This window comes from Nymphalis io, chromosome 11 (genome assembly GCF_905147045.1).
Source record: "Nymphalis io chromosome 11, ilAglIoxx1.1, whole genome shotgun sequence".
NCBI lineage: Eukaryota > Metazoa > Arthropoda > Insecta > Lepidoptera > Nymphalidae > Nymphalis > Nymphalis io.
In genome coordinates this window covers 9,815,095-9,840,799 of record NC_065898.1, presented here as the reverse complement: position 1 = coordinate 9,840,799, position 25,705 = coordinate 9,815,095, and the positions used below count along the sequence as shown (strand labels likewise).

The 25,705-nt window shown below is 32.3% G+C and overlaps 1 protein-coding gene across 1 annotated transcript in view; it reads right to left on the bottom strand.

The window, feature by feature from the left end:
* LOC126772077 (zinc finger CCCH domain-containing protein 13) overlaps positions 1 to 25,705 on the bottom strand; it is a 66,661-nt gene that overhangs the window by 31,104 nt on the left and 9,852 nt on the right. The window contains exon 2 of the mRNA XM_050492249.1: positions 18,617 to 19,075. Within this exon, the coding sequence (XP_050348206.1) occupies positions 18,617 to 18,784 (168 nt within the window). The 5' untranslated portion in view covers positions 18,785 to 19,075. The remainder of the gene's footprint in view (positions 1 to 18,616; positions 19,076 to 25,705) is intronic.

The window sequence follows — 25,705 nt, the reverse complement described above, 5'->3', positions numbered from 1 at the left end:
GAATTAACTATTGTATTTACGCATGCTCGATTGTGAACTTATTCGTTTTCATAAAAAAAAGCATTCAAATGAAAATCTTAAAATGTTTTAACAACGTGTGATTACGGGTACGATTGTTATCAGATAAATGGGATAATCGAATAATTCGATTGTTTCTAGTAACAATCATACTATAACAATAGATTGCGTAGAATTTTGACAGCGATAAACAGGTGATTGATATAATTTTAAAATGTAATGCATGCTGTCAACAAAATAGAGAAATTATTTGTGTAAATATCAAATACTCGTGATGTGTGATAGATCATTCGAACAAATTATTTTTGAATACATAATCGAATGAATATAATTCATTATAGCGTTGAAATCTACATATCAGTTTTATTGTCATAAGTTTAAGTTAAATTTATAATTGACACATATAACAAAAAGGTTTTCTGTATAAAATGTCAAAATTTTGTTTTTTTTTTAAATCATAATAATAATTTGTCCAATATTAAAATTATTTATATATATAATGGCTGGTTCCAACAAGGCGATCAACTGCTAAATCGACAGCGAAGAAGCGAAAAGTGTTTAGTATTTTCAATATTAGTTTGCATTATTTCAACTTTGGTTGAGTCAATTTTAATTTTTAATTTTTTATTTTTACGTTTTAATATTTGTTGATATTGATCAATTAAAATTGTATGAAAAGGTGAAAGCGCAATGTAAAGTAACAGTTTGTTAATGTCCCACTGCTGGGCTAAGGCCTCCTCTCCCTTTTGAGGAGAAGGTTTGGAGCTTATTCCGCAATTATATATATTTATAGCGCAATTTAATCTATATTGAATATATTGCCATTGTATAAATATAAATATACATTTCATACTTGAATTATTGAATGGTGACAAGTAAATATTACCAACAGTAAATATTTGGAAATGTATTATTAATTTCAAAACAATGGTGATATTGATAAAAGCAGACTATAAAGCAATGATTACTTGTATGAAAATTTTATGAGCCATTAGTTGATTCATAAAGATCATATTCTGATAATCTCATAAAACGTTTAACGTCCCATACACTACGTTGTAACTATTCTCCGTCAGCCTTATTAACTGATTTATAACTGGCATCATAGATTTTACTCTTTATTAAAGATTTTTGCTGAGATATCCCAGTGGAAAGATATCTCAACCGAATAAATCTTGGCAAACAATATTTAAGAACTTAATTTTTTTTCTAAGCAAAACGTCGTCAAGAAAACTGCAATTCTGCTACATATATCCACAAATCTGCAATAGGAGAACGTATTGGGATAAGCTTACTCTAAACTTTATTAAAATGAGAGAAAGCCTCTTGTACCATAATAATGTTTATGGTTTTTACTTGGGGATGTCTCTTTTAAAGAGATGTACCGAATTACAACAACAACTACAAATTTCAATAATCGTCAGAAATACGTTACACAATAAGCTATTTAATAAGCGTTGCAATAACATTTTACAATCATTTTCTATTTTTATTACACAGTAGAAATTACTTCTATTAATTAAATATTAATTTTATGATTCCTTTTTTTTTTAGTCGGCAAATACTGTTTTTATTTAAATCTGATAAAGCAAACTGTAAACAATGCTATGAGTATGGTTTGCACTTCTCTAGTGTCAAATATTTCTTTTGATGATTAAAATCAGTTTTTGCCACTATTTTGCACTTTTCACGTTCAGCGTTCATGTATTCTTGATACCAGTTTATTGCTAGTTCTTCATTCATTTGTATATTGGTGATAGCCAAGTCCATTAGCTTTAGTTCACGAGAGTTTAGATGAGGTATGTTAATTATATCACATATGCCTTTGTTGCTTAACAAAACATTAACTCCGATGAACCTAAATGAAATAAATACATTGTAAAAATCACTTTCAGAATAGAAATAATATTCGTAATAATTATTATGTTCTAATGAAGTAGAAGGACTTTGTATTCCATGTAAAATCAATAGTGACTTGAAAACTGTAACTTATTTCTTTAATTTTTAATCATTAAATAAAAATTGTAATAATTTATATTGTTTTAGAGAAATGGTTGTTTTAATTTTTCTAGCTAAGCTAATTTAAAATGTCTTTTTTGTCTAATCAAGGTCATCTTGCCAAATTAGTGAAATCAAGTTGTTTGGTTTTCTTGATAATTGTACTAAAAAAACAGTGAGGTTAAATTGAAATAAAATACTCGTACGAAAATAACAATATTTAATGACAAAAACACCTACAAAACAAATTATATTTCAAAACATTACCGAACAAAAACAAACATTTAAATTATAAGTTTGCATAAGCACAGTCGTCAAAATGTTGATAAGATTTTGGTATGAAGAATTGAAGTTGACAAGCGCCTAGATTACTGGAAGAACTGCAGTACTTGCAATACCAGTTCTGCACCATATTGGACTTGCAAAATAGTTCATTGAATGATAAATCCATGCGTTTCATTTCATGATCTGTCATCTTAGGAATGCCTAGACACTTTATGATACCACTGCCATTCATCTCAATGGGACTGGCTATAAATCTGAAGATGGAACGTTTGTTGTAGGTATCTTCTATATCTTTATTTTTTTAATTAAACACTTAATTCTTTTGACCCCGATACACTAATAATTCAGCGAATTGCAAAAAAAAGTTTGTTTACGTAAAATTGATCCCTTAAGACGAAAGTATATTTTGATTTATTATTCTAACCTGGTTGGTGAAATCACTTGACTGGCGTCTATTTCAACGAATCCTGAAACTCTAGGTACATCTTTGCATAATAGTGCCCAAGCTACTTTTGTGACTAAGCCTGCTAAGGCATGAGCTTCACTAAGTTCAGCAGATTTGTTACACTGTCCGTCGCATCTGCCAACCGTAATTGGCGCGCATCGAACTGTTTGCGTCATCAATTCAGCATTTTGCTGCAAAACGAATTTCATTGAAATTAGCAATTTTAAATGATATCTGGGCTAATTGTATTAGTAGATACTTATTATATTTATAGATATTTGTGAAATGTCTGTATTTTTTGTATACATTCTTATAGTATACGTATATTTTACTGGTGGTAGAGCTTTGTGCAAGCTCGTCTGGGTAGGTACCACCCACTCATCAGATATTCTACCGCAAAACAGCAATACTTGATATTGTTGTGTTCCGGTTTGAAGGGTGAGTGAGCCAGTGTAATTACAGGCACAAGGGACATAAAATCTTAGTTCCCAAGGTTGGTGGCGCATTGGCTATAAGCGATGGTTGACATTTCTTAGAATGCCAATGTCTAAGGGCGTTTGGTGACCACTTACCATCAGGTTGCCCATATGCTCGTCCACCTTCCTATTCTATAAAAAAAAAAAAAAAAAACCAATTTCATTGGTTTATATTTTATTACGACATTAATTTATATAAAAGAAATTTTTTTTTTAAGAATGAGAAATTTTAAAATTTTCTATATGGTTACTTAATTATTATTTATCTGACTAAATTATAAAGTAAGATTACCTCACTGAAATCAAAATATTCCAAGGCTTTAGAAAATAATGGAACTAAAGACAATCCTTCCGTGCCCCCGACGCAGGGCACGTGAACGTAACACGGTTCCAGACAAAGGGCTCGGGCGGCAAGGGTACTTGCACGCATCTCGGGAACCGCTAGAGAACCCAACAACTTTCGTGGATTATACCAACCTGTTTCTTTAAGCGTCTATAAATAATCAACATGATCATATATTAAATATATTTAGTAAAATTTACTTATTTCGGGTTGTGAGTTTTGTATAATTAAATATTTAAATTTTGATCAAATAAAAAAGTAAAATGTTTTGTACAGTTTTGTTTGTTGAAGTTGAGTCACTCCAATAAAAACAATCTTAAGCTACTTGCGTAACGGATGTTTACTCATGGGGTAACCGTAACAAATGATCGAACATTGTGATTTCTCAAGAGTCTTACCGCGTTGTAAAAAGGTTAATTCCATTAAAGAGATTCAAGAGAGGTATAAGTTTTTTTTTATTTTTATTTGAGTGTTAAATAAAATACTATTATTTTATTATGTCCTAAACTTATAAGTTTATTTTAATAAATATTGAATAGCTAAATATTTAGGTCGCTACGATCTATAGTTGGAGTCGTAATGTGTTAATATTCCGATAATGCGAGCTCATAAAACTTTTAATATCCCTGAAGAGCTGTAACATGTTGTGGCAAATATAAGGGAGCTATAACGAGGGAGGAAAGACGGTCACTGATGGACGTAAAAATGTTACGCTCGTTAAGATGAAAGTGCTTTTAAAATGCCGTTTGTCATTAAATTTTTTATTTTTATAATATACAAAACAGACAAGTAACACGAACAAAGGCGCTCGGAATAAATTATTTTTCAGAAATATTAAATAGATGCATCTTTGTCAGTTTTAAACTAACATTTTTATATAATAATCTATGTTTATGAAAAAAGGATATTTCGAATAGCAATAATTTTAAGAAAGGTCAATTGTCAAAGGGCAAATGTTTTGCAAATAACTAGTGAAAAGGTTAGAGACCTGCGTATGTTGTGTAGGAAAAAGAAAATGTCACCTCGGCGATTAAGGGCACCATACAATCGATGGGTGAAGTACACACAATTATGAAGGCATTTGGACATTCTTTGGCAATTAAATCAGCATATCGTTTTACAGTTGGTGCTTGACACTCGAATCTTTTCTCCATTTGCATATTCGTATTTACACAAGCACTATCTAACATCAATACTATATTTGAATTCTGAAAATACGTAAATGTTATATTTTTTTCGTAATTATTTAAATTTTCTTGGCAATTTAAAAGGTCAATAGCATTCAACGGTTCTTGTGTGAGTGCGGAGGCGCAGTAGGATGTCGCGTGACAGAACGCTAACAAGCGAATATTAATTAATGGTGCTCTCGTGCTAATAGATTATATACTTATATAGTCTTCTCGATTGTGCGATAAGGTCACGGTATCTTAAGTCACGTCAAAAGTCATTTGTCATGGTTGTAACCTGTTTAAGTTACAGGGTAAAAATTATTTAACAATTGATATATTTTTATACCCTTATCTTTTTGCTTGCTTATTTTTTTATCTGTGGTAAAAATAAAAGAATACTTTTAAATAATACTCAGGCTTAAACTACTTTACATTTACTCGTACGATATTAATGGGTGAGACAAGAATGAAATATTATTTGTAATAATACGTTGAATTTAATTTTTTTAAAAGGAAAAAATATGCAATATCATAGATAATGACGGATTGGTGACTATAATTTTGACAAAAGGAAGCAATAAAATAAAATATAACATTTATAGGGAATGTAATCACATAAATAAGGTGCAAGATTTAGTGGGTGGCCGTTTGCCGTATTGATTGGCAACAGACTGAGGTCGACGCCACCCTCGCTTACTTGCAAATACCAACTAGAAAACGAATGAAGCCAACCCCAATTGATACTATTGTGTATGCCAGATTGCCTTACATTGTTAAGCTACAATAACACATCGAATGTTCATCATATATTTTGGTAGAATTTTAGTTTAAGATACTCGATATAGTTTAATATACGCAATTTTTTTCTAAATAAATAAGTGACTTTCAATTTATTTTAATACTAAGTATTTTACATACATTTTTAACAATATTATATTTCATTAGCATGCCTTTACTATGTCTGAAAGTGGCTTAAAAATACAAATTACTAGAAACTATCTATACTGTGAAAATACGAAAATAACGATTTAAGTTTCAGCTGACGACAGCTTATAAGTTTAAGTGCTCTTCAAAATGTGCAAAAGTTGACTATCACCGTGAAACATTCCACATTAAGGGCTGTTCAGATTATAACATCTTAAGTGCTTGCCAAACAATTAAAATATTAAACAGGAAACATTTAATGCAAGTATATATATTGATAATGGCAATGAATGTTTTTCTTTCATTTATATCTATTTATAATAATATCTTCTTCTTTCTAATAATATTTACTATTTATTATATTTTTACGTATTTGTAAAATATATGACTTAATGCTAATGTATTTTATGATCTATTGTACTATATTTATTTTCTATCAAACCTGCAAACATCTTTCAAGATCGTTACAAGCGCAGCTGTACGCTTCTACTAAACAATTTGTGTCAATATGTTGGAGATCTTGAACAACATTACATAGATTACGAGTACACTCCGAACTTTTAGTATCAGTTGCTTCATATAAACGTAATCTGAAAATAATTCAAATTATGCAATCCAAATATGTATGGACATTTTAATTTTCAACAAGTAAGTGTATGTAAATGTCATGTAATTAGCTATCAAGGACAGTAAATGTTTAATATATATTATGCAAGTATGAAACTCGACTGTATTTGCTAATAAAAATAAGGTTTAACAATTGTAGAAGTAAAAATTTATACAAATTTTTATTTTCTTTCTATTTCTTCTATGCCTTAAATTTCACTTCCAATATAAACTTTAATTATGTCGAATCAAACGAACCTCCTTCCGCGCAATATGCTTAAAAAGGGGTATAAAGTTCTATCTTCATGTATAAATTTATAGATAACGGTAGCAAGTAACCAAAGCGTGGGTTCGTTATACATTTCTTAAAAGATAAAACATAGAACACATAATTTGTTGGAGGAGTATAAAAATAGTTAAGGCTATCTTTTCGTTTGTTCATCTGTTGCCATTATTTTACTCCCCTCACGCCCTCTATATACAAATATTTTCTACTTTAGCTGTCATTTTATAATATCCTGGGACATTATTCACGCACGGCCATCTGATCCCAAAAAGGCGCTATGGTTCCATAAACTGCCAAGGAGCAGGGAACCGCCTGACTCGCACGTCCGCGTTGGTGACTCATACGTCCAGGTGGCCAGGTACATGAAATACCTGGGCCTCACACTGGATGGTCGCTGGGGCTTCGAGGAGTACTTCGAGCGCCTAGCCCCCCGGATCGAGAAGGTAGCGGGTGCCATGCACAGAGTGCTGCCTAATCTCGGGGGACCGAGGGAGGAAGTTCGCCGTCTCTATGCCGGTGTCGTGCGATCGATGGACCTCTACGGGGCACCCGTTTGGTCACACAGACTATCGAGCGTCCGCCGATGCAGGACTAAGATCCAAAGTTCGCAGCGGAGACTGGCCATCCGCATAGTGCGGGGATATCGCATGATATCCTACGAGGCGCAACCGTCCTAGCGCGCTTTCCGCCCTTGGATATTCTGGCAGATATGGATGCGAGGGTCTACCAACAGACCCGCATCCTCCGCCAGAACAGTGAAAGCGTGCCTACTTCGAGTGCGCTCGAGGCGTTGAAGCGGCAGGAACACCGGAGGGTGCTTGCGACGTGGCGCGACCGTCTCTGTGAAGAATGGTACACACGCAAACGCGTCGTTGGAGCGATCCTGCCAGCCTTCGAAGCCTGGATGAGGCGAAAGCGACGAGTTACCTTCAGACTTACGCAGGTAATGACCGGTCACGGTTGTTTTGGAGAATACCTGTGTAAGATCGGACGCGAATCGACGGCGATGTGTCACCACTGTGGCGCGGACCGGGACACCGCTCAGCATACGTTGGAAGTGAGCCCCGCGTGGAGTGCGGAGAGGGAGATCCTGGTCCGTGAAGTCGGACAAGACCTGTCCCTGCGAGCAATCGTGTCGGCGATGCTTCGCATGGAATCGGCGTGGAGGGCCGTAGCCTCCTTTTGTGAGACCGTCATGGTTCAGAAGGAGACGGCGGAGCGGCAACGAGAAAGGGCCGATCCTGCTCGGCGGAGACGACGACGGCGTCGTTTCAGCCCTCCCATAGCCCAGACGCTCGGGGCTTAAAAGATAGGGCGTAACCCTCGGGCCGTGGATGCGTGAGGTGGGAGCCTCACGTGTCCTATTTCAGACGGTCCTGTGGAGGACGGCAGCCGTGATGGCCTCGCGCTGTCGTACGCACTAGCGAGGAGTACGAGGAGGCCGCGGATGCGTTATATCAACACGATCCCGCAGCCTCTCCGATCCGTGCTGAGGACGGCCAACGCAGTGGTTTTAGTGGGTAAGAATCCCACATAACCCGGTTTCACTTCCATAGGACCCGGGTACCTTTCTGAAGGTTTCCACTGCGAGAAAAAAAAAGTCTTTGTAAATAAGCGCCATGAAAGTTGGGTTACCGCAAGTCTGTTATAGATATTTTAAAAGCCACAACAATAACAATGATTTAAACGTAGATATTTATTGCCTACTTAAGGTCTTCGAGCCAAAGGGTATAATTTTTGGTTTTTTGTTCTTCTATTTACCAAATTTCTTAAATCGAGAAAATATGCGGGGTGTATATAAAGTTATTTTTAAAGCATCGCTACAAAGTGAATATGAAATGATTGAGCGAACAAAAGATTAAATATTTGATAGAAGACTTTAGCTTGTAGGAAAGAAAAGGACAATATGATCAGTTTCCTAGTCGTAAAGTCTGTAATAAACAGCGTCGGTCACGACTCATCTCATAAAATCCAGACTCTTTATTACATTCTGTGAATGATTCGTATAATAGTATGTCTAAGGCTTCTGTTAAAGTTTGATGTGCACCTATTTCAAATGCCCCAGCGAGTTCACGTACTACGAATTGGATTTTTTATGTGCGTGCTGGCGTCTAGAATGAAATAACGGAACCTCGGCTTCCGTTTATTTTCCCAAAATGTTCGAAATACTCCGAACTTGTAATTATTTACATTATAAGGGATATTTTCTTGCTCGCATTTAGAAGGCTGTTTATATTTATATATTTTTTATGTTGTCTGAATTTTAGTATTTATCCATAGTTTCTTCAATTGAATTCAAAGAGTGTGTCATACGCTTTAAAAACGATTTTAGATGAATATAAGAGATATAGTTTTTCAACTTAAACGGGACCATTCAGGTAAAGTACCTACTTTTCGATCTTTTGTCGTCGATTCTACGGCTTAAGTGTGCTTTCAGGCTAAAACGTCCATAGAATTTTAAATATAAAAAAAGGCAATTTGTGATAATTTTTTCTTTATTATTTCTTTGAGTCCCGGTTCTTTTATGTTCTTGTTTTACTTGTAGATAAAAAGTTAAAGAAATTTGTATAGGTTCTTTATAAGATAATCTATCACCTAAGAACAATTTATCGTATAGCTCGGTTTTAAAATGAGAGTAAGCAAATACTTTATTTAGTTTTAAAGCAGGCAATCAAAAGGAAGGCAAAAAAAAATCTATGACGTGAGTTTATTTATGGTACTAGTACTCTACCACAAGTACATATGTGTGGGTTAGTCTGTATATTTGTAGTGTCGGTCAGTGTTATGCGTAATGATACTATGAGCACATATAATTTTTAGGTACCTACTTGGAAACCAAGATAGGCACCTTACATTTTTCATATATATTAAGCTAACTATTTATATGCTTATAACAGAGAAATGAAATTGATAATAAAGAAGAAGAAAAAATAAAAAAGAAGCACTTCTCAAGTATGTATACCACTGTATATAATCTAATATTGTTGAAAAAAATACCTTAAATGAAATTTAATTACAAATAGAAATAGTTATAAAAAATCCCTTTTTTTCGTAGGATTTCCATGTACAGAACATATTACCATACCAACTATTACGATTTTCGTATCATTTATACACAAATGATGATTTATACAGAGAGACATTTTTAATATTGTATTCTTTACGACATTTAGTGGAATAGAAAACTCGAGTACAATGGATGAAAAGCTACAAAAGTCTCGAACGAAAACTTGTTCCATTATAAAAGTTGAAAAATTCAATCTTTTCAGAATAATGTAAGTAAGGTAAACACAGCTTGAAGAATAATTGATTTTGTCTTATAACAAACAGTTCAGATATCAACAAAAAAGAGTAAAGTAGCTGCCTCTAAGTAGTAATGGTCTCGACTCATTTTGAGGTGAAGGTTAGAAGCTAATTTCACAGCGCAGTTTCAATGCAGGTTGAATACACGTGCGGCTGATTTACATCCGACATTTCACCGGCTAATACCAAATGAATTATGATGCTTAATAACAAATTAAGCACATGAAAATCCAATGGTGCTTCTTCGGGCTTAAGCCCTCAACTTTACGTTAAGATTTACATGTTCTAATCACTTGTTTATTTCAGCGGAACATACTTGTATAAAATGATTTATGTAGTTTTTATGTTCATACAAATGCCAAAAAAATATATATTCATAAAATAGGAAGCCGGTCGGGAAAATGATGTAAATGGTCACTAACGCCTATAGACATCGGTACTGTAAGAAATATTAACCATCCTTACATCGCCAGTGTGCCACCAACCTTCGGAACTAAATTACACTGACTCAGTCACCCCTCAAACCGGAACACAACAATAATTAATATTGCTGTTTGGCGGTAGAATATCTGATGACTGAGTGGTAACTTCTCAGACGGGCTTGCACCAAGGCAAATTTCTTTATGCTTTTAATGAATAAGGCCAATTATTATGTTTCATACATTCTGTTTCCTTATTAAAATCAAATTGGAAAAATTAATCTGTGAAATTCGTTAACTGTAAAACTATACACATATAAATATAAAGATTAAATATAATAATTAAATAAAAAAAAGAAAATTGGCAAAAATGAAATGAATATTAAAGCACGCAAGCCAAATCGATGGCTGCAGTCACTCAGGCATATAAAATATAATATTTTAATAATTATTATAAATTTTGGGCTTTTTACTTCATTTCCTCGATCTGACTTTATTTAAAATGAAAAAGTTAATAAATTTGATACAATCAGATTTATTATGGTTCGTCCCTTATTTCCCTGAACTCCGATTTTCGTAGCGCTCATGTGAATAAATATCATAATTTAAACTCATGTTGTGACGGAAAGACGAAAGGTCCCTGAGGGAATCTACTGCGGGCCGTTTCGAATGACGTCACGATCCGCTATAAACGAAATCATACTCTTATACATATATTATAGAATAGGAAGGCGGACGAGCATATGGGCCACCTGATGGTAAGTGGTCACCAAACGCCCTTAGACATTGGCATTGTAAGAAATGTCAACCATCGCTTACATAGCCAATGCGCCACCAACCTTGGGAACTAAGATTTTATGTCCCTTGTGCCTGTAGTTACATTGGCTTACTCACCCTTCAAACCGGAACACAACAATATCAAGTATTGCTGTTTTGTGGTAGAATATCTGATGAGTGGGTGGTACCTACCCAGGCGAGCTTGCACAAAGCCCTACCACCAGTAAAATATTTAGGTCATATGTGCCTCATACGAAAAACGTGTGTTCAAATGCCTTGACAAATGTAATTATGATAAGAAAGAAAAAAGACAATTAAATAAATCTAAAAAAACACATAAAAATGTATTTGAAAGTAAATATGTCGTTTGGATATAATTACTAAAACATTTAAGAAAGTAACCAGCATTTTGTATTACGGCTTAAAAGATAAACTATGCAAGATAGATTTTAATATGTTAATAGTTAATGCCCTCGTGCGTTACTTTGCTTTATAAACTATTTTTAACTCTTAATAAATAAGACTAATTACTAAAATTTAATCGATACTCTTTTACTCTTAAAGCAACTGATTTTTATACCAGCCAACGTTAAAACCTACCCGTATTTAAAAATAAATAATTAATTATATGAATAATAATAATAATAATCACCAACAAAGGCATAACTTACTTCTTTATGCACGGGCATTGTTTAAGCAACAAAGCTATGTATTGACCAAGGTTTGTATCGGCACCGAGTACTGCAACTTGGACACCTGGTCTAGGTGGTGGTAGCGATGGCAATTTATTAGGGGGAGCTTCCAACGCCTTCTGTTTAGGTACCTTAACCTCTTTGCACACTTTGTCCTTACATTGGAGATTACGAAATGGAGCTGTCGAACGTTGGACACGTAAAAACTAATACAATTATAAAAAAACAGTTAAAATTAATTATAAAAACATCGTTGGTTCGGACACAAAAAAAAGACACAGAACTTTTCTGTTGTTTTCGTCTAGTAACTAAAAGATACTAACTTCCAAAATTTGTACCCCCTTCGACGATTTTTAATTTAATTTTGTGTAAAATTCCTTCTCTCTTTTTCTTACGTCTCTCACAAGGCAGAGGACATACAGGATCTACATCTGGGGGAATATCTACACATGCTCGTCTGCAGTCATCATTACCCTTTTTAGCGTATCTTCGATGAGAAATATGAGTACCAACGGCATAAGTTAATATTCTGGATGAATCAAACAAACTAACCCATACTATTTTTGATTTTGAAAATACATTTAAAGGATTCATTTTAAGATTGTAAATCAACTAAAGCTATGAACCATCACCGATAATACTTTTTAGATTATTTTTACTTGAATAATTTTAATGAGAATTGATTAGACATTTCCACTTGGTTTTTTGTTTTTATATTGTGACAGTTTGTTGATTAGCATTTAAGGTTTGTCTTTGTATTTATTTTTTTATTAGAAGAAGTTTTAATTGGAATCTTTTATCAAGTCTCTTTTTGAAATTTTATTGTGTGTAGAACAAGTAATTCCATAGAATTAGTATGTTAAAGAGCTATAGTGGCACTATTATTCTTAAACAAAGAGAAAAAGGCAATTAAAGTCTAGTCATTGATGAGTTCGTGCTGTTGTTAATGAAAGTCGTTCCAATAGTTTCCGACATATTTATAGCAAAACAAGTCGAGAGGGAAAGCGATGAGGGCGGGCAACGTGCTACCTTGGCACTGGCGTATTTATAGGATACTCTAGATTATATTTAGCCTATTTAGGAATATTATTTTTAGCGGTTCGTAAGATTTAAAGCGCGAAATTCGACAAGTGTTAGTCAAACATATCTTATATAAAGCCGGTTTCTTATATGACGAGCCGGTTGGCGTGGTTGGTGGAACACTTGCCTTTCACGCCGAAGGTTGTGGGTTCGATTCCCACCCAGGACAGACATTTGTGTACATGAACATGTCTGTTTGTCCTGAATCTGGGTGTAATTATCTATATAAGTATGTATTTACAAAAGAAAAAGTAGTATATGTAGTATATCAGTTGTCTGGTTTCCATAGCACAAGCTTTGTACAAGCTTAATTTGGGATCAGATGGCCGTGCGTGAAAAATGTCCTAAGATATTATTATTATATTATTATTATAAAGGTTTTTACTTCTATGCCATAATAATATGTTCTCATTACAAATAAAAATATCGCAATTATAACATTAAGGGTAAAAAACCGATGTGCGTTTCACCCTTTATTCCAAATAGCACTTTATACTTAGTAACATTTTTTGTTTGAAAACGTGTAATTTACATAAAATATAACCTATATTTTTTATGTATGTCAGCGTTGATTAAAGGCAGTATATTTTTATATTTTTGGCTTTGTAAGTTCAGCAATGCCGTGTATGTTTCAATCCAGAGACCCGTGCTTACGCATTGAATGCTGATAGCTCTCGAAAAATTCAAAGCACAAGTACAAATGAAAGGCTTTTCTGATGCAAAAGGGTAATGGAGATTGAATCGGCACATCGTGATCGTATTCATTTTATTCTTATTTATATATATAGAAGATTGTTGATATTCTCGTTAACAGATAACTTAGATTTCCTCTTTATAAATACGATTTAAGCTACGAGTCATTTTTGTATGTACATACCACTATGAATGCTTGAAATAACTCTTTAACTTTATATAAAAAGCATTTTCAAAACACTTTCTTTGCTCAGATAGTTTGTCGAGAAAAAATATATATTTTGGAACATCACACTAGAACGCAGTGGGGAAGAGCAGTAACATTTATCGACCAATCCAAACGTGAAACCACGCATTGCAATTAGTGTATGTATGTATACGTAGCTTAAATGTTTTAATTAATTAATATACATTATATAAAATTTAATGCATAAAATAAAAATAAAATTATAAGTATGGTTGTAACTTGGATGTTATGAAAATATTTTTATAATTCAAGTTTCATCAAAAAGAGGAACTAAAACCTATGTTGCCAAATATGTGATAAATAATAAAGTACTTGTGCGGAAATCTTACTATCTTGTTAGATTGGATATTATCCAATAATAATAAGCAAATCCTTCTAAAAATGATAGTAAAATCTTGAAATTTATTTTTGTGGTATTTGGCAAAGGAGACGACCATGAACATATTACCCAATGCAGTAAATTGTATGTATAAAATTTAAATTAGGCTTATCTTTTTAATTATATTAAGTTACAAAGAAAAACATTTGCGATTTGTGTTATATACAATATATCAATCATAGATCATACAATAGATATATTATAATAATCATCATTTTTTTGAATGTATGTCATTGAATTATATAACTTATATTTTATGAAATACTTTATAATAATGATTAATTTTTCAAAAGTGTGTCATGAAAAAGTAGAAAGCGAAATGAACAAACGTATCTTTTTATAACTCGGCTTAATTTTTTTTTCATTGCGCTATGAAAAACTTATGTTCTTTGACCTTTAGATGATATTATACTATTTTTAGAAAAAAAATAATATCTTTTCACTACAAAGTTTTAACTGACCTCTCGGAGGCAGTGAAGCCTTTAGTGACAACGTCATAACGAGAAGACCAATTACAGTTGAGTGGGTCGACCCGCTTTAACCCAAAGAATATCATTTACATCAATCCTGAGGCGAAAAGTTCAAACTTTAAAATTGCGGTTGAGTCGAAATAAAAATTATTGCTCGGACTCAAATTTCTGAACCACATTCATAGTTACCGTAAAAGTTCGATTTTTTTTTTATAAATACGAATATTATTTGAAACTGCGATCAAAATAAATAATGTATTTAGTACGAACTCTTTTGGACGGTACATTGTTTTCATGGACGATGGAAATGACTATTTTACTTTCTCATTCCCGTAATAAAATGTTATACTGCACGTCAAGCTGTCATCATGCCAATGGATTGGATTTGATAGATGGACCCAATAGTTTAAACACAAAATATTCATCTTCATAATAATAATTGGTCACTTTATCTTTTCTAATTTGTAATCATTTGGTGAAATGTTTGTGATCAGTATTGAAATGAATTATATACAACGAGAAATAATATTTTTTACCTTAAAAATTAAAAATCATACTGTCCTGAATGAATGAATGAATGAATTTATAGCCAGTATTACTCGAATTGATGTAAGGATTCTAAGGATACAAATTTTGTATCCTTAGATTAAATTATTATATCTGTTCAGGCATTGTTTCAGGCATTAAAAATTATTGTGGAATAAAGAAACGTACATGAACCCTGAAAATATGACACTCCTTTATTGGTATACACTATATTATATACCCTTATCAATATAAAATAATAAATTGTTATAAGTAAAGCTCTTTCAGGTAATTCTTCATGTCATCTTGTCAAGAGAGGTTATCGCGTGCTGAGCATCGTAAATCCTTAGGGATGATTTGATAATGTTGAATATTGCGTTTGAAGTTTAAATCGTAAATATACAAATTATCTTATAAATTAAATAACGTTTTTGTATCAAAAGAACCAAATCTTCTTTACGTATAATGGGTTTTTTAATTAATTTTATAATAATTACTAAACCATCTTCAATAATTTCTATTTTCGTATATTAAATTTGAAATATAGAAAATAATGAATAATATATTCAGTAATATTATGGTATCGTATCAAAATCGTAATTATTCAAAGTAGCATACATTCACAAAATTTTTATTTAGCATGTTAAACTAGAAGTCGCAACAACGAAAATATTAAGTGAAATATAACGGAGTTTTTAAAAATTCATATAAATTACACGTTGTTTATTTTGGTCAATGTATTCAGACGGTTTCAGCGTAATCATTGGCAAGTATGACGTGTGTTAACATCACGGCAACATTACGTAAAGCTTTTCTGACGTTTATCAAATAGGGCGTGAAATAGACATGAATGTCACGAACCTTGATCTTGTTTAATGTATTTACAAGTCCAATACAATGAAGACATACAAGGTTGTAAATTACTTGTCGGTCTTGGAACTCAGATTGCCTAGGCAATTGAGCAAAATAAATATCATAATACTCAGTATTTTTTTTCTAATCTGCATGTGAACTTTTTTTTTTTTGATTTGACTTGGTTCTGATCTCTTATACAGGAAAGAAAAGTTATATATATATATATATATTCGAAACATTCAAATTCATATTTATCAAGTATATATTAAACTCGTCTCATTATTTTTAAATTTTATATTTGCATCAACTAAAATGGACACCATTATTCATTATCCTACCATACAAAATAAAGGTATACTAAACATTTTTTTACATAGCGTTTCTCATACGTTGTTAAAATATAAAGTCCTTTCTTCGAATCGCAAATATCGATTCGCTAGTCTATACGATTACATAAGTTGTAAGCCCTTTGTATCTCACCGCGCACAAAAATGGTCTGATTTAGGTAACATTTTAAATGACAAATGAAGAATCACTATTATAATTTAACCCACTCAGTATAATATACTCAGTATTTAGTTAATGTGTATATTGCGAGTTATATAACAATTAGAAAATTCAGTCCTAATTTCTACATTATTAATTAATTAGGCTAAGTAGACTTAGGTATATTAGATGAGTATTTTAGTATAAGAAGTGGCCGTATAGTCGGAGTCTGTAAAAGGCTGAACTTTGTTTTAAACAATAGTTCGAATTTAATCGAAAATATTAAGAATGTATTCAGATCTTAGAATAGAATGAGGCGTCATATGCCATCCATCAATTAATTATTGATTTGATATTTTTTCGGGGACAAATAACAAATGACATATATAATTTTATATGTATCGAAACTAAAGGCTAAAATTACTGTGAAAGAAGAAATTCTTAGCGTATTTCTTTAAAATCTTTTAGTTTGTATGGGTCAAATTTTGCAACTGAATTTTAAGCAAGTTCTACCCGATTGATTAAGCTGAAAATATGGTCACACTTGTAGTTCTGGTTACCACCATATATGAGATCTTGTATAACACATTGTATTCATTTTAGTACATAGATTAATTAAAAGTCCGTTTTAAGCATTCTTGTCATTTTAACTAATCTTATTTGAATAAAAATGAATATTTGTATTTTTGTCCTGTATGCGTTGCTGCTATGGTTGCAACATACATTCGATTTCGATGCAACTTTTATGAGTTTTGCTGCCTACTCTCGAAAACATTTCCAAGCTCAATTTTTTTTGTTTGTTTACCCTTCCATGTTAACGTTCTATGAGGCCTTTACCCTATCCGTGCGAAGTATCCGGACGGGTAACTAGTATTTTTATTTATAAAATATCGATGAAAGTAAATATAACTGATGTTAAGGATCTGGTATTGAGGATTATGTCTTTCCATATTTTTTGGAAGGTTAGGTTAGCACTACTAAAACTATATTATATACATACAAGTATGTGAAATAGTTTTATGAAATTAAACATAAATTAATGTGAATAAATATTGACCACATTTTTCTAGAGAAGCTTGAGTCATGGAAGGCCACACACCACATCGCGTGCTACGGCGCGCCCATTTGTGTCTACGCAAAAATGACCATTATTTTGCGTGATTTGCCAGACGCTTTTGATAAATATATTCACTTATAACTAAAACAAGGCTTTATAATAAATATGATATGTATAAAACAGTTTCTTGAAGAATTGGCGGTTTTGTTACGCCATTGAATATTATATTACAAACCGAGATTTAAGAGCGATATATCGATCTTTTTTTTATAATATAGATATGACAGATGGGCCACCTGATGGTCAGTGGGCATAACAGCCCGTATACATTACCGCCGTAAGAAATATTAACCATTTCTTACAGCACCAATGCGCCACCAACCTTAGGAACTTAGATGTTATGTCTCTTGTGCCTGTAGTTTATTTATTTAAAAGGACAACCAACAGTGGACATGAAAAAAAATTCACGGAGTATATGTAACATATTAACTTGACATATACACTAGCTCATTTACCTTTCCAACCGGAACACAACAATATTGTTGATTGGCGGAAGAATATGTGATAAGTCCGTGGTACCTACCCAAAGGGTGTTGCACAAATTGAAGATCTACTGGGTGGTAGGGCTACCATCAAGTAGATCTTCAATCTGCGTCCAAATAACGTAATTAAACTATCACACCGTTACTAAACTACAGATATCTGTCAGTCCATTTTCATTCTAAGGTTACTGTGATATACGATCCTAGTAACAATAAAAACAACATATTTTAATTATATACATTTAAAAATGAATTATGTTATTTTCGTCTTCAAAATGACTTATAAGTTATTACCTAAAATTGTCATACAAAAACTCAATAATCTCAATTATCATCATGTATGATACTTACATATATATACATATATCTACGTAAATGCACGCTTGCGTTCATCCAATTATACATTAATCGTAGAATTTGTAAAATACCGTTTCGTAAATGTTCCTAGTTTTTAGATGAAAATAAATAACAACTACTTGACCTAATTTTGCAAATTTAAAAAATCGCAGTAGAAAGTACACTCTGTAGCAAAAATACTTACAATTTTAGTGTTGAGGTGCATAAGCTCCCGCTCGGTGACGCGGCGCCGCGCGGTCTCCATTTGCTGCTGTCGGTATTGGTTATACTTGTACAGCAAGTACATTCCGGGCAAAGCGAGCACCACGAAAGGGCGCATCAAGCTGGACGATGACGAAGCGCGTTGCGGCATTTTATTAACATTTCTCAAATTTTAATTCGCAACACTTTTTCCCTCGACAGTACTCGATGAGATAATCTTCAATTTATGTAATTGAATTTTCACGGTGCGGACCTTTGAGATCATTTTGCACAGTTTATTTTAAAGTTATTTATACTTTTTAATGGAAGATACTTTTTTAAAAAAAAATAGCTATTACTATTTTAGCACTTTCTACAGCGTCCTTAATGGGGTTTTTAGTTTATATTATTGCTTTAATAATAGACCTTATTTACATAGCTCTTCACAGTGCTACGCTTCAATCTGAAACAATAGAAAAATGTATTTGTAATAAAATAATACACAATATAGTAGAGAATGCTTTGGCTGATTAATATTGAGTTTTATTATAGAAGTCTTACAAAAAAAGGTTTTAATTAATATTGTTATCAAACGACTATTTATAATGTATTGGTATGTCTATAGTTCAACTTTTACTACTATTAAATAATTGAGGTAAACTATCAGATTAATAGGATTTACGTTTAAACGGTAAATATGAGCGTCGCAAGTTTCAATCAAGCCAACATCAGCGTCGTCGGAGCAATCGATTTAGGCGGTAAATTAGTTTTTAACAAAGTTGCCGTTCGAGGGTAATTGCTGAAACCCAAAATAGAGGTAATAGCACGGGAATCTGTTGATTGATCGCTTCCTCAGGGGAGCGACGTTGACAGCGTATGTACTTATATGAAAAACTATAACTATGTTAAATACGGACAAACAAAGCGAACACATATTACATTAATACAAAAAAAAAATCTAAATGTAGTTCATTGAACCTTCTATTTCAAATTTATGCTATCCTATTTAATACACATAAAAAAGAGAGAGGAAGGTAGATAAACAGACAGAGAAAAAGATTTAGATACATAGCACGCGAATCAGAGTCGACTTTGAGTGATAAGATTAAATTAATAAAATTCAGATAAATCGCGAAAAATCGTTATATCTATCTATACGTAGATCATAAAAACGCACCAAGGAAGTCGTAGGCTGAAGCTAACATTTAATAAGTAAAGTTACATCTTCCAAATAGAAGTTGTAAACGAAAGATAGATATTTTACTGGTGGTAGGGCTTTGTGCAAGCTCGTCTGGGTAGGTACCACCCACTCATCAGATATTCTACCGCAAAACAGCAATACTTGATATTGTTGTGTTCCGGTTTGAAGGGTGAGTGAGCCAGTGTAATTACAGGCACAAGGGACATAAAATCTTAGTTCCCAAGGTTGGTGGCGCATTGGATATGTAAGCGATGGTTGACATTTCTTACAATGCCAATGTCTAAGAGCGTTAGTGACCACTTACCATCAGGTGGCCCATATGCTCGTCCGCCTTCCTATTCTATAAAAAAAAAAAAAAGAGGGTACGTAAAAGGATGCCGGTGTTATAAGCGGATAAATAAAGTCAGAGACAAATTCGTTTTGTATTCATTATTATTCGCCTTTATGTGTTAGTAAAAGAGAAAATGGGTATTTCGTTAGCATACCCAATGGAATATTTGATCAAATCCTCCACATTAAGCTTTATAAACAAACCAGACAACGGATCATCTTCAACGCATCTCAATACTTAGTTCGAAACCTACATTGCGAATTAAATATTTGTAACTTAAGCTAAATGCCGAACTTACTTCCTGAATACTATTAGGTTATATATGAAAGTAGAATTAAACTCAGTTGAATTCAGTTTGATCTTTACTCGACAGTAAGTTCGGAAAGGATCCCCGAATAACATGAATTTAAATTGAATTGACCTTTTATTACTTGGAGAAAGTGATGAAAGGTCTCGACTTCGAGAATTAAATTAACCTTTGAAGTATATGATGTTATGTTCTCATGATAGATTTCCGCCATGTCGTGCAATTTGAAGAGAGATTAGACAAATGCGCAGGATAGATTATAGTGGACAAGTATTTGTGTGCAAGATATTTCCTTACTTTTGTAATTCGATAAGACCGGAAAAATCAGGCGCAGGACAAATGGCTTTACGTGCTTTTGGAGGCATGAGAATACACACTTTCAACTTCCGAAAAACCCAATAGCATTTTTTTGTTGGCCCAAATGGGTATGAAGCCAGGATTTTGGGATCTTCGGTTTTATTTCTAGCCACAGCGAACCGGGTAAGTTTTCAAACTTTTTCTAGCTTTATATAATTCAGTATATGAAGCTAGAGTAAGTGAATTGCTTAGATTTGATGTCCTGTGTAACCCCGTGCCAGTTCGCGAATATCTAAACTGATGCGGTAACAATCGATTTGGTCACGATACTGTTTCATTGTTGACAAGTAAGTATTTATAAATGTTGCCATGTATATGAATCCTAATAAAAATTATATTATATATGAGTTTGATATCGAAATATATACTTTGAGAAACCTAGCTTTGTGGTTATAGCAAAACATTGATTTTTGAAGAATTTTCTTATATTTAATAATACTAATGTTCTCGCAATTTGGTCCAGGGGATGATGCTTACTTAAATTCGTCAATAAATTCTTCAATATTGCATGTTTGGAAGATTTTTTTTTACTCTTATTACCATTTGTTTTTTAATGATAACACTAAAGCACGTCAATATCTATCAAAAAAAAAAAAAAAAAGAAAATCGGCTGACGTACAGAAGCGAAAAATGTATTGAACTGTTTTGTCTTCACCTATTTATATTTACAGATTATAGCGTATTAAAATAGTTTGTAAAGAAACAAATTTTATTTTATCAAAAAATAACAAAGTACTTTCACTATTTGGCGTGGTTTTTCGAAGAACACCTTAAAAGATCGAAAGCTTTTTTTAAAACTTATATTTAATATATTTTTCGATATCATTAGGGGATTTATTACACTACAATTGTGGTGATATGTATGATATTTCCTTATAAAGAGATGTTGTATTTATCTTACATTTGTGTTATTAGATTGACCTTTACAAACTGCAAAGGTTAGATCACTTTCGTACTGTTAACTAGAAAATACTGATAAAAAATAGGTGGCTTACGTGACGCAACATCGCTAGACAAAAGCAGCTGGAAACTTTGAACCAATATTTTAAAAATAGTTCGCGCAGTACTTGCAAAAATTCTCATACTAACTCTATACACAAAACGGAGTGGGTCTTACTAAATACTTATGTGCCTATAAACTTGGACTAAACTATTAGCGGCCTTAACTCGTAAAGCTGCCTAACTTTTTAATTATTGTTTCTAGTAACTTTTAGTAATTTACAAATTTTTAACAATTATCTATTTGAATTATGTTAAAAGTCAACAGTATATGGGATCAAAATCGAACCCGCGACTCAAGCCATTAAGCCATTGTATGAACAAAAGCTTGAGTTGAATAGATAACAAATGATCTGGTTAAATGTATTGACGTATAAATATTACCAAAATATCAAAGTCATGCGATTGATATACGGAATATTGTATACGAATGGGAAGTGAAAAGATTACCACAATAATATTCTGTTAGCTTTACTATTAATATATTCGAATTCCATGCACAAGCAATGTTTTTTTTTGAAAAGATCCCAATGGCGAAGGCTGAAACTTTTTCATACTCTAAAAAAAGATGCAAAGCCCGACAATTACTGATTTATAAGCAAATCTTATAATATAGTTATATATATAATTAAATATTATAATATAGCATACAGTATTAAGAAACCATTAAAATAAAACGTCGATTTTATTACTATGAAACATTTGTAAGCAACATAGGAATGCTTATATTTGTTTTTCTTTTGCTTTGAAACTTCTATATCTAGAGCATAATCGTTAATGTAAGTAGGTCTGCCGGTAACAGTTTAGAGGTTATTGACCCAGGTCTTGGCGCTCATTTAGTTATTGATTAAATGTTTACAAATTCAAACAATTAAAAAAATTGCTTTATTTCAGTATAAATTTACACGAATAAGGAGTTAGTTATTGCTCGATCTCGTATAGACAATTAACCTGTATGTATATAGAGTAATCAAAGATACTTAGCCGCTTTTTATTTATTATATTAAAAAATGGTAATTATAATGCAAAATTAGGCTAAATATCTTTTTTTCGGCAGCTCATCTCAAGTCTGGTTTATTTAATAAATGAATGTTATGCTTCTATTCTAACCAATATTATAAATATGAGTGTTGCTTATAAAAATTATAGAACCGTTCATGTGGTTAAACCATTCGAAAGTTCTCGTAAGCTATTATTTTAAAAATAATTTTACGTAAAAAATATTTTAATTTACGTAAAAAATCAAAACTAAAAACAACGAACAATTCTCATGACGCTTGTGATTGGCAAGGCTGTTAGCACCATTTTTTTCTACCCTTATTCGTCAACATAAATTAAATTAATGTAATATATAAATAAAATATAATTTTAGCGTGTTAGCTAACTATTGTTGTCTAGATAAATATATAAAGTCTTAAAACAACTATTCACATTTCATCATTGCTATCAAATATGGTTCATTTATAAAAATGAATGAAATATAAATAACAAATATTTATCTGTCTATACATCAATGAATCTGAATAATGTTTTTTTAAATTAATAAACATAATAAAATTAGTGCAGTGTCGTCAACAATAATATATATTTTAATTTTATTTGTTTATTAACATACATGTACAAACAAACAATAAAACATTTACATCTATATACTAAACAATCTCTTAATATCTATAATTTACCTAATTTACATTGCATAGTAATAAAAATATATATTTTATAGCAGAGGCATTGTAAAATAACGCAATATTGTTTTAGAAATAAATACTAATATTACAAATCCGAAAATTAGACTGTCTATTTGTCAGTTATGCTTTTACAGATAGAACACTGAACCGATTGGTAAAAACTAGTATATGAATAAAAAAAAAACATTTCAAAGTGTACGATCTGACTTGAGATGAGCGCACCGAGATCGTAATTTTCCGCATGACTTACATAAGGAGAAATAATCTCACGAGATATATTTTACCCGTTCACGCATTTTATTTCATGATTCTTGATTTTTATAGATACTCTTTTATGATTTACCACAATAACACTGATTTCACTATAGCACTTAAATATTGTTATGAAATTTATTTTTAATATATAATAAAAAACTCCATGTATGTGTGTACGAAGTTTTTCCTACACCGACGCGAAGAAATAATGAACACAAATTGCGCAATATTTAGTTAAGATTTTACGGGTACCTACCCAGACGAGCTTGCACAAAGCTAGAGCTTTGTGCCACCAACTCATCAGATATTCTACCGCAAAACAGCAGTACTTGGTATTGTTATGTTCCGGTTTAAAGGATGAGTGAGCCAGTGTTATTACAGGCACAAAGGACATAACATCTTAGTTCCCAAGGTTGGTGGCGCATTGGTGATGTAAGCGATGGTTAACATTTCCTACAATGCCAATGTCTGTGGGCGTTGGTGACCACTTACCATCAGGTGGCCCATATGCTCGTCCGCCTACCTATTCTATAAAAAAAGGATTAACGAAAAGCCTTTAGGCTATCTCGCCTCATTACTGGACCAACTCAACCTGAACCCACGTCCTTTAGTTATGATCTGTGTATTCAATTCAGCCGTATTGGCTGTTCTTAAAAAAGAAGTAAGATGCAATCAAAATAATTGATCGTACGAACAACAGCACTTCAAATAATATGAAACAGCGCTGCAGTCTTTAATCTCAAAACCCTTGAAGCAAAGTTACAAACTTTCACAAACATGTGAAAAAAAGCAGCCAAGAATAGCAATGGTATTGCTTTCAGAAATATCCCAGCACTCTAGATGAATAAAGCTACACCCGCGGCATGTCAGCCTCTTCAAAACAAAACAAAAGGCGAAACCGCGACAATGAGCACGAATGATTGAAACCGCCCAGAGACTCGACCAGAATAAAGGCTAAACAATGTAAACACGACATATTACACGATGCGAATTGTTTTACTTTTCACGATTACAACTGGATATAAACACAGATAATATACTCGAATGAAATACTGTAACTGACAATAGCATTGCATGTTTATAGCTTATTTATCTCAAGCTGAATTTAAAGTATCCCTGATGTAGGATTTTATGACATTTGAAATGGCTAATATTATATCGTTTTTAATATCATTATTGTATTTAATAGTATTTTAAGTTTTTACTTGATAAGATTTCGATAAAACCAGTTTGTAGAAATTTCTCATGACAAAGCAAACTATATCTTTGATATGTTATATTATTGAATTATAATACTCTACCTGGTGCATCATGAGTGCTATAATAACAAACGTCACCCGGTGCTATAATAACAAACCAAGGTAACATAGATTAAAACAATAATAAGAAACCGCCACTAACGAAGAGGAAACAAGAAACGCTGATTTAAGGCTAAAAGACCGGATATTGATAAAAAACAAATAATAATATACATGCAACTTTCTAATAGATAAGCTATATTCAGTTCTAAGGTAGGCATCTACATACTCGTATTTATTTTATTTATATATTGAGAGAGTTACACCATTAACTTATCACTAAACACTTTAATTAACAACTAAAACACATACTCTTACGAAGTGATACGTCTTTAAAGATGTAACGACATTCAATATATCGTACATATTTTTATAACCATATACTATAACTAGTAATCAAATAATTTAAATACAAATCGTAGCAAAATGTAATTTCGGTTATATATTTGCAATTCTTGACGAAAATTATTTCATCATTTTATATCATATGTATTGCTCTGAAAGAAACTTTAATATTGATTTCATTTCAAAAGTTTAAAAGTGCACAATACGAAAACGGAGTCACATTAAACATTTTTGAAGATAAACCTTTCTTATTCATCAATATATATGATATTTAAGATAATTTATATCTGTAAGTTTATTTTTCTTTTTCAA